This window comes from Aquarana catesbeiana, linkage group LG10 (genome assembly GCF_042186555.1).
Source record: "Aquarana catesbeiana isolate 2022-GZ linkage group LG10, ASM4218655v1, whole genome shotgun sequence".
Classification (NCBI taxonomy): Eukaryota; Metazoa; Chordata; class Amphibia; order Anura; family Ranidae; genus Aquarana; species Aquarana catesbeiana.
The window spans coordinates 228262484-228273834 of record NC_133333.1 but is presented as its reverse complement, the minus strand read 5'-3'; the positions used below and the strand labels follow the sequence as shown (position 1 = coordinate 228273834).

General features: G+C 42.8%; 1 protein-coding gene across 1 annotated transcript in view; it reads left to right on the top strand.

Moving 5' to 3' along the window:
• Window positions 1–351: 351 nt before the first annotated feature.
• The window catches only part of LOC141111253 (indolethylamine N-methyltransferase-like), a 50874-nt gene continuing 39874 nt past the window's right edge, over window positions 352–11351 (top strand). Inside the window, exons 1-2 of the mRNA XM_073603396.1 lie at window positions 352–567; window positions 6057–6264. Of these exons, the coding sequence (XP_073459497.1) occupies window positions 417–567; window positions 6057–6264 (359 nt within the window). The 5' untranslated portion in view covers window positions 352–416. The remainder of the gene's footprint in view (window positions 568–6056; window positions 6265–11351) is intronic.

Below are 11351 nucleotides of genomic sequence, written 5' to 3'. Positions count from 1 at the left end.
TTGGTAGATATTCTGTCTCTATCATTTAAAATACACCTATGATAAAAATTATAGACCCTTCATTTCTTTGTACGTGGGCAAACTGACAAAATCAGCAGGGAATCAAATCATTATTTTCCCCACTGTATAATATTTGGGTGTTCTAAGTAATTTTCTAGTATAAAAATACAGATTTTTACTTGAAAACAACAAATGTAAAAAAAAAATCCTGGTCTTAAAGTGGTTAAACCTTTGCAAACTCAGATGGCAATCATACCTCAGTCAGCACTATTCCCATGACTGCTTTATAAATATATTTATGATTATATTACAATAAAATGTAACCACGTTCTTTCAAAAGAATATAAATAAAACTCAAACATTAAAGCTTAGTTGAGAGCAGAAATCAAAGAGGTGAAATTCAGAATTGCAGGACGATGAATTCCACAACATATAAACTCTATCATGTACATGGAATGGATTCCAGAAGTTTTCTGGATTTATATTTCTCTAATAAGGAGGACATGGTCTTTGCAGAGGATTTTTTAAAATTTCCAATGGCGATGTTTCACTATCAGTTCAGCACAGGTATGTACAGCTTATATTGATGTTTTTAACTAAAAAGACTAATGTTGTTAATAAATCTAAAGCCTCGTACACACGATCAGATTGTTGGCCAACAGAGCGTCAGACTTTTGTCTGAAGGGCGTGTGCCGGGATCTTGTCTTGCAAACTAATGGCACACAATTGTCGGCCAACAAACACAAACGTAGTCACGAACTACGTGGAATTTCAGCTCTTGAGCGCCACCCTTTGGGCACCTTCTGCTAATGTCGTGTTTGGTGAGCATTGATTCCAAGCATGCGTGTTTTTACTTTGGACTTTTGTGTGACGGACTTGTGTACAAATGATATGAAAATCTGACAACAGACCATTGTCCCCCCCGAAAATTTACTAGCCTGCCATCCAACATTTGTTGGTGGAAAGTTGGACAACAATTGTCTGATGGAGCGTACTAACAGTGGGATTTTAGGACAACAGTCTGTCATCACACAATTCCCTGCCGAAAATCTGATTGTGTGTACGAGGCTTATGAGTATCACCAGGGCCGCTGATAGAAATCATGGGGCCCCATACAGTCTACCTGATGGGGCCCCCTTCAGCTCCACCCCTGGTCCCGCCCCTGGCCCCTCCTTCAGCCCCACCCCTGGCCCCGACCCTGGCCCCGACCCTGGCCCCTCCCCAGACCCTGCCTTGAAACAAAGTCAATATAGCCAATGCAATATTGTGCTGCAGACAGTGCCACCCATGCCGCCAATGGCATAATGCCATTGTCAGCATGGGTGGCACTGTCTCTGCAGGCAGCACATGCGTTATGGCATTAGCGTCATGGGTGGCACTGTCTGCAGCACATTACGGCATTGGCGGCATGGGTGGCACTGTCTCTGCAGACAGCACATGCATTATGGGCCATAATGCATGTGCTACCTGCAGACAGTGCCACCCATGCCGCCAATGCCATATTGTGCTGCAGACAGTGCCACCCATGACGCTAATGCCGTAATGTGCTGCAGACATAGTACCACCCATGACGCTAATGTCATAGCACATGTGCTACCTGCTGACAGTGCCACCCATGCTGCCAATGCCATATTGTGCTGAAGACAGTGCCACCCATGCTGCCAATGACATAATGCCATTGGTGGCATGGGTGGCATTGTCTCTGCAGGCAGCACATGCGTTATGGCATTAGCATCATGGGTAGCACTGTCTGCAGCACAATATGGCATTGGCGGCATGGGTGGCGCTGTCTCTGCAGGCAGCACATGCGTTATGGGCCATAACGCATGTGCTACCTGCAGACAGTGCCACCCATGCCACCAATGCCATTTTGTGCTGCAGACAGTGTCACCCATCATGCTAATGCCATAATGTATAGCTGCTGCTGCAGTAGTAGTAGATCTTGAATCCCCCCTCCCCTCCCCCCAAGCAAGCACACACCTGTGTAATTGTTAGCCGGGCCCAAGGAGTCACTTCTTCCCTGATCCTGCTGCTGCCTGGACTGTCCACAAACTATTACAGTCAGATGCAATGCCGATGCCAACTGCTTCTTTTCTGTCCTCTGCCACCGCTGCTCGCCTAACTGCTAATTCTCTCATGCGGAGAGAGAGGAGTCACTCTGCGGCGCCAGGGGGACAGCACTATGGAGGACTTGAGCCAGCATGAGGGGCGGGCGCAGAAGAGGCATTCTTTTATATAAGAAATAGTCCCTCCGCTGCCGCCACCTAGTTGGCAGTAAGATGGCAAAAAAAATGTAAAGAGTAAATGGCGGCGGGGGTGGGGGGATCGGGTGTTGGTGGGGGGAATCTGATCAGTCATGGCTGGAGGATTTTTTTTTTTTTTTAACATTAATTACTTAACTGTTCAGGTTGCCCGGGCCCCCCTGCTGGCCGGGCCTGGTACAACAGGGCCAGTTGTACTGGCCTATCAGTGGCCCTGAGTATCACTAACATACATTAGAGTCCCCATAGCTTGGTCCTCACAGCTTATTTCTGGTAGAGACGGAATGCTTTATTTCTTACTAAAAAATCAAGCTGTTTCTATAAAAAAAAATGATTCACCTCACTATGGGCTCTTCCACATTTTGTTACAACCTGCAATTGAAATTGATTTGATTGATATTTTATATCACGGATGTACATGAGAATAAATTGAGTTTGTAAATAAATAACAAAGCTCAACACAAAAAAATGTGTTTCCTCTGGAGGAACCAATCTCCCTCTGGTTTAGTATAATTGGTTGAATGAAGTCTACTTTTGGGTAATTAATTTTCCTGGAGTAAGCAAGTCCAGGATAAGGGTTTAGACCAGTACCAATCAAGGTTGGGTTCTAGAAACAATTTTTGGAAACTTTTCCAGAGGGTTTAAAAAACATTTTATTGTGAAAATCTGTCTTGGGTGCCACTTCCATGGGAGGCAAACAACAAATTCAAGATTAAGCCTCTGTCCATTTACTCCATCCAATGGCACAATGAAGGGATGGGGAACTCCAACTTGAGGTGGAGAGGTCAACAGTGGCAGCCTGATCCAAAGAAGATTATTGTAAAACAGAATCATAAACTGGTACCACATTATGTCACTCTTATGCCGCGTGCACACAATCGGAATTTCCGACAATAAAACCTTGGATTTTTTTCCGAAGGATGTTGGCTCAAACTTGTCTTGCATACACACGGTCACACAAATGTAGTCGGAAATTCCGAACGTGAGAACGCAGTGACAAGACGTACGACGAGCCAAGAAAAAGGAAGTCCAATAGCCAGTGCGGCTCCTTCTGCTTGATTCCAAGCATGCGTGAGCTTTTGTGCGACGAACTTGTGTACACACGATCGGACTTTCCGACAACAAGTGAAGTTGTTGGAAAATTTGAGAACCTGCTCTTAAACATTTGTGGCCGGCAATTCCGACAGCAAATGTTCGATGGAGCATACACACGATTGGACTTTCTGACAACAAGCTCACATCCAACATTTCCCGTCGGAAAGTCCGACTGTGTGTATGCGGCATTAGTCATTATATTATCACTTTTTATACAAAAAGAAAAACAGTGTAGCGCTGGACTAATAAAGAGGGACACATGTATTGGTGTCTGTAATTATACAAGGACCCATAAAGTTATCATGAGTTAATAAGTGATACTAAACAATAATCAGTGTGATGCTGGTTTAAAGTGATCAGATGTGCATATATAATGAAAACACATGTGAATTATTCATCTGAAATCTACATCATCGTGAAATAATAAAAAAAAAAACACATACACAAAAGTTATATAAGTGACCCAACACAACGCCGACATGCATCGCGCATGCGCGAACCGTTTTTAAACAGCTAAGGAGTTTTTGCACTGTCACTTTTGCTGGAAGTGCTTTTGTTGTATTTTAACTCAATAAATCGCCCCCTTTTTAGTCAATCTGCGCTATTGGAGTCCCTTTTTGTTTTTCTCTTGGGATCTGTGGCTCATTTATATCTGGCCCCCCCGAGAAGGAGTACTGAAGGTATCTATGGGAGCACCTTTTTCCACATTGGAGTCTCCGTTGCTGAGGACCATTTGTCTGGTGAGAAGAGCGGGAGAACGGTCCAGGGAATATACCATCTCTGGATATTTTCCACTACTAAGCCTGTATTGACCCCCCTGAGTAAGGGCGGTCGCAGGCTTTCTGGTAAACCTTTAATTTTACCATCTGGTGGTGGGCTGCACTAAAGGTGGATCATGTAACCCTGAACCCTGCAATAGCCCTCTTTGGATTTTTTTTGGATCCAGTTGTTTATTTGATACATTTATGAACTTCATTGTCCATTTTTTTGTACTTTTTTGTACTCTTTTCTTTATGTACACTTTTTAAGGTACGGACTCACATTTATAAGGACCATCACTTTTGTGTATGTGTTTTTTATTATTTCATGATGATGTAGATTTCAGATGAATAATTCACGTGTTTTCATTATATATGCACATCTGATCACTTTAAACCAGCATCACACTGATTATTGTTTAGTATCACTTATTAACTCATGATAACTTTATGGGTCCTTGTATAATTACAGACACCAATACATGTGTCCCTCTTTATTAGTCCAGCTCTACACTGGTTTTCTTTTTGTATATTTCATGTGCCCTTGTATTGGGGTTATTGTGTTTTAGCTGCAGGACTTCCTTCACGGTCCCCCATTTCAGTTTTATTATCATTTATATTTAGCACCTAGCGCAATTTCTTTTTTGTTGTATCACTTTTTATGTATTTGCTTGCAAAAGGTCAATTCACAAACATTATCATATTTGTTTTCTATCTTTAAGGCCCAGTTTACACTTGTACGACTTGTCATGCAACTTTGGAACCCAAAGTCACATGCTAAGTTGCACCCCATGTTTTCCAATGATTACCGATCATATTTGTGCAACTTAAGACTCATGCACACAGGGTGTTTTTCCTGCTGCTTTTAGGAGCATCATGCCTTTTTTTTTTTTCACAGATTTAAAACGTCTCTCCATGTTATTCTATGTGTCCACATAGGCTTTTAGGAGCTTATAGTGGCATAGGCATTTTCAAGCTGCAAAAAACCCCAGGCCAGCTCGTTATTAGGCAGCAGCATTACAGCTGTAAAAACGCCTGACGTGGCTAAATGCATGTTAATGCTGTATACAGCTTTAAGCCGGGTCAAGCGTTTTTAAGCTGTAGTAATCGGATTTGGGAGTGGAAAATAGAAGAGGGCAGAGAAACGCTGATAAACGCTAACGCAGCATGTAAGGTGGAATCCTGCAAACTCTGACGTAAAGAGGAACTCTGTGTGCATTAACACCATTAACGCCAATGCAAAACACTTGAAAAAAGCGCATTTTTCCTGATGTCGGTACTGGCTTTGCAGCTTGTTTTTTTTTAACGCCCTGTGTGCATGAGGCCTTAAAGTCACAGCGACTTTAAAGTAGTTCTTGTACTACTTTGGTCAGATTTTCATGTGACATGAGGCCCATAGACTTCAATGTAAACCCTCAAAAGTCGCATGAAAGTCACACCTCAATCATATACATGTGTGTGCGACTTTGTAGAGCACACGCAGTCACATGGTCTAAGCCAAAGGCGCAACAAAGTCCCACTCGTCCAACGTGGCATAAAAGTTGCATCAAGTCACACTGTAAAGTCACAGTGGAAATCACACAATTTTGAAGTTGCACAAGTGTGAATGGAGCCTAAATGATCAGAACAGATGTAGAGCAAAGTGACTGTTTCTCTGCGAATAGCACTCTGACCCCTTTATACTCACCTTACCCTCTCTCTCTCTCTCAGTCTCAGCTCCTTGCTCATCTGGTGCTTTCATATATGGAAGATAATGTGACATATAATGGCTGGCACAGCAGAAAATCCCAGAGCCATATTATATATTGGTTGGGATTTTTTAAAGCTATTTTCATCTAGCAGTGCCATTAAATGCTAAATGTTATGAAAGTGTGAAATCTCTCTTTTGGCAGTGAAATTAGTTTTGGGTAAGATAACATCTGAATCTCTAATATTCCTCCAGGTCGAGTTAAGGGTACACTTTTGATTGACATCAGCCTTGGTTCCTTCATTCACCTTCTTTATTCCGCCTCCAATTCCTTCAAAAAAATAGTCCTATTAAGATTCCAAGAGAAATGTATTATGGAACTGAGCAGATGGCTACATGACCGTACCGGAGCATATGATTGGTCGCATACATCATCAGCCGCAGCTGAGTTAGAAGGAACAAGGTGACTTGTCCCCTTTCTGATTTTTGCATTTTAGGTTACAGAAGATTGTTTCTTTAAAGGCAAATTCTATTGTTTTTGAGTATATTTAATTTATTAAGTTGGTTAAAATACAAACTTTTTTTTCATGTTTTTAGTCAGGTAACTTTGAAATATTGTATTTGAAAAGTTCAAATCTATATTTTCATCCAGCAGATGGAGCTCTCAGCTCTTTATAATGTTTTTATTCCGGGCTCTCCTTATCTACTGTGTTGAAAAAGCCTATTCACATTGTTTAAAGTAGAAGTCCAGTCAAATCTAAACTTAACCCTGCTCTCACCCCCATTCTAAGCCCTATACCAACTACTCTGTAAAGAAAGGATGTCTATGCTTACCTATTCTGAGGGCCCTAAAGTCCAAACCGACTACGGATGCCCCATAGTAAGCCTATGGGTGAAGAGTAATCACTGCTCAAGGTCCGTTTCCACCTGTACCACCTCCACTGCACACTACCAAGTGCCTGGCCCTGTCCATTACTGGCTTTATTGTAGAGGAAACGGGTCTGGTCCGCCACACATCTGATAAAATCACCTTAATTTAGACATATTCTGAAATAGACACTCTACAATGTACAATTGAGGGAAAATAGCACTAGCTGGTGTGCAATTTTCCCTTGATTGTACATTGTGGAGTGTCTATTTGGAATATATCTAAATTAAGGTGATTTTATCGGCTATGTGGCCGATTAGACCCTTTTCCTCTACTGTGAAGCCCATAACGAACAGGACCAGCACCTGGTAGTATGCAGAGAAGGTGGTACAGGTGGAGACCAACCTTGAATGGTGATTACTCATAACCTATAGGCTTACTTTGGGGCATCCTTAGTCAGTTGTCCCTCCAATACACTGAAGCCGGCTCTGGAAGCCGATCATATGACAACCAGACCATTTTCCTCTACCGTGAGGCCTATGGGTGATGTCACCACCCAATTACTGCAGCCGTTGTCAGCGATCTCTCCTCTCCATGGAAGCCGGCTGCTAGGGAGATCATGTAACTGGACCAGAGCACCTTCAGAATAGGTATGTATAAACATCTTTCCTTTACAGGGCAGTTAAGCTTGGGCTTAGAATGAAGGTGGGAGCAGGTTGAAGTTTAGAGTCTTTGATTGGACTTCTACTTCAATAGCTCAATCTGTAATTTATATATAGAACTTAGATTAGTCACTCCTTGGAGTTGGGCAGTTCCAGCTCTCTCTAGTTTTTTTGATAGACATCAGCTTGGGTGTCACCAATGCAGACAAAGGATTTCAAATGCTTTGAAGTCGATAGGGGTACTTTTTTTGATGGTCACTTTTGGCCCTTTGATAAGGGAGGTGCATTAAAAAATCCCAGCAGGCTTGTGTTTCATAATCAATTGGTATTGGCCCATTATCATGTAGAAGAGAAAAGTACAGAGATCTTGCACTCACTGTAATTGCTCATTAACCACTTGCTTACTGGGAACATAAACCCCCTTCCTGCTCAGGCCAATTTTCAGCTTTCAGCGCTGTTGCACTTTGAATGACAATTGCGCAGTCATGCAACACTGTACCCATATGACATTTTTATCATTTTTTTCACACAAATAGAGCTTTCTTTTGGTGGTATTTAATCACTACTAGGGTTACATAGTTTGTTATAAAATTTTGCAAACAGGTAATTTTTCTCCTTTATTGATGTGCGCTGATGAGGCTGCACTTATGGGCACTGATAGGCTGCACTGATGGGCACTGATAGGTTGCACTGGTGGGCACTGATCAGGAGGCACTGATAAGGCTGCACTGATAGGTGGCACTGATGGGCACTGATACGTGGCACTGAAAGGTGGCACTGATAGGTGGCACTGATAGACACTGGTAGGTGACACTGATAGGCAACACTGATAGGTTGCACTGGTGATGCGAACCGGTGGACACTGATTGGCAGCATTGGTAGACACTGATAGGTGGTACTAGTGGGCACTGGTGGGCACTGCTTTGCAGTACTTATGGGCACTGGTAGGTGGCACTGGTGTGCACTGATGAGGCGGCAGTGCCCCTCTGTGTGAGTGACCGATGTCCCGTTTACAGAAGATGTTAATCGGCTTTATTTTTTCCTCATGCTATCAGCGCGAGAAGGAAAAGCCTATTACTTTCTTCTGTTTACATTATGTGATCAGCTGTCATTGGCTGACAGCTGATCACGTGGTAAGGAGCTGGGATCGGCCCCTTACTCCGATCTGTGATCAGATGAGTCTCATTGACTGGATGAATAAGGTGAATATTTATGCATATAAAAAGAGAAAGGTAATAATAATTTTCTATAACGAGATGTATTTTATATATATATATTAAAACTGAATTCTAGGCAGATATAAAAGACTCAGATTAGCGAATCTCTGTAATCATTTTAAATGCAAACAGTGTACCTGAATCCAAACTGTTATCCACCTCTTGCAGTCTCTGTACTACAGGACTGGAGTGTGAGATGAAAAAGCAGCACATGTTCATGTGGTGATAGAAGGAAGGAGCAGAGTGACAGAGACAAGACCATCACTGTGCTGCTTCTCATATCACTGTCTGTCTGGCTCCCTGCTAATGCTGGCTTGCATCTGGATTTTGTGAACATAAGTGGAATTTGGAACTAAAGTGGAGAATTGATAACCAGGATTTGTACTTTTGACTGCTTGTGGTTGCAAGGGTTTTTGTTTTTTCTCCTCATTTGATAAGTTTGCTATCAGTTTTTAAAACACTTTTTTTCCCTCCTTTTTCTGACACTTTTTAAACAGCACATTTTTTTCCTCTCTGCTAATTAAGGGGAGTGGTTAATTGTTCACAGGTCTATATAAGGGTCTATACAACTCCCTTTGGTGCTGGCTCCCTGCTAATGCTGGTTTGCATCTGGATTTTGTAAACATAAGTGGAATTTGGAACTAAAGTGGAGAGTTAATAACCAGGAGTTGAAAACAGGAGTTAAAGTGGAGGGCCACCCTAAAATAAAAAAGTGCATCAATGTTTAAAAAAAAATTGAAAAAAAAAGAAAAAAAAAAAGAAATTAACTTACCTGAAACCCCTGTTGCTAGGCAGTCTTCCTAATCTGCCTCTTCCTATTCCGCTGCGCTTCTTCCTCTTCTGCGAGCAGCCCCGTTGCCTTCTGGGACATGTGTGTGTCTCAGAAACCAACGGGACATTCACAAAGCGCTGACTCACGCATGCGCAGTAGGAAACTGGCAATGAAGCCGCAAGGCTCCACTGCCTGCTTCCCTTAGTTAGGATGGCGCCACCGGCAGCCGATCCGATGGATGGATCGGCCTCGAGGGGCTGACATCGCGAGCTCACTGGACAGTTAAGTGTCCTTATTAAAAGTCAGCAGCTACAGTGTTTGTAGCTGCTGACTTTAAAAAAAAAAAATGGCCAGAACACCACTTTAAGACAGGAGTCTTCTAACCTGTAAGTAAGATTTTAAACTTCCTATAAGTAATTATATTGTAACTGGGAAATTAGTGCTAGCAGGGTTGAAGGTTTTGCTCAGTACACAGTGTGCCACGTGTATGCAAAATTGGTGCAATGGCTCCAGGATGGATACCGCTGTGACACATGTGCGCAGGTTGCCCTTCTGGAAGCTCACATTAGACATCTGGAGGAGCAAGTTGCAACACTGGGCAGAAAGGACAACCTTGAAAGGGGTCTTCTGCTTGCTGAGCAGGTGGTCAGTAGGGTTGATGTTTAGGGTGAAGGGGCAAGTCAGGATTATCAGATAGGAAAATGGGTTAATGTAGTTAGAGGGAGTGGAAGGGGCTCACAGAAAAGTAAGGCCAGTCCTGTGTTTGTGCATCAAAACAAATTTGCTAAGTTGAGTAAAGATGTAGAGGTGACAAACACAGAGGATGTCACTGCTACCCCTAACAGCCGGGTGAGCAACCCATCTAGTAGGGCTGGTGAGAGGAGTGCAGGTAGGCCCAGACAGTTGATGGTAATAGGGAATTCTATAATCAGAAGGACTGATAGAATAAAAGTCTCCCTGGTGCCAGGGTTCGGCATGTGGAGGATCGGATTGATAAATTACTGGGAGGGGCTGGGCATAACCCAGCTGTCTTAGTCCATGTTGGAACCAATGAAAGAATATATGGAAGGTGGAGGTTCCTTAAAAATCAATTTAAAGAACTAGGCTGCAAGTTGAAGAGAAGGACCTCCAAGGTAATATTCTCTGAAATATTGCCTGTGCCATGCCCAACACAGAAAAGGCAGGGAGAGATTAGAGAGCTGAATGCATGGCTTAAGATCTGGTGTAAGAAGGAAGGGTTTGAGTTTCTAGAGCACTGGGCTGACTTTTCATTGGGGTGCAGCATATATGCTAAAGATGGTTTGCATCTGAATGGAAGGGGGTGTGCTGGGGGAGAGGTTTATGGGAAGGTTGGAGGAGTATTTAAGCTAGGATTGAGGGGGAAGGGTGAACTAGAATTCAATCAGGCAGACAGGTCAGTTAGGGGTCAGACATTTATGGAGGGTGCAATGGGAATAGATGGGGGAGGGTTATGGCAGGTGACATGAAAGTTACCATGTTGCAAACAACCGTTGTAAATTATAGTGCCATTTGCACTACTAAAAAAGTAATGCAAAACACCAGAGCAAAATGTAATAATACATTCAAGTGTTTGTTCACAAATGCCAGAAGTCTGCCAAGCAAAATAGGTGAGTGGGAAGCTCTGGTGCACGAGGAGAGCTATGATGTAATCGGTATTGCTGAAGCTTGGCTTCATTCCTCACATGACTGGGCTATTAATATTCTCTTTCGGAGAGACAGGGTAAAAAGGAAAGGTGGCGGGGTCTGTCTCTATGTGAGAAGTGATCTCAAAGCGAGTATGAATGAGGACTCAATTGATTAAGAGTGTGATATGACTGAAGCATTATGGGTGGAACTGCATATAAATGTGCGTAGTTCAAAGGTAAAATTGGAGTTTGTTATAGACCACCCAATGTTAATGAGGAGGTGGAGACTCAGCTCTTTGCACAGATGGAAAGGGCTGCAAGGGCTGGGACAGTGTTAATAATTTTAACTACCTGGAAATTGACTTGAGTAGTTAAAGGGCAAACA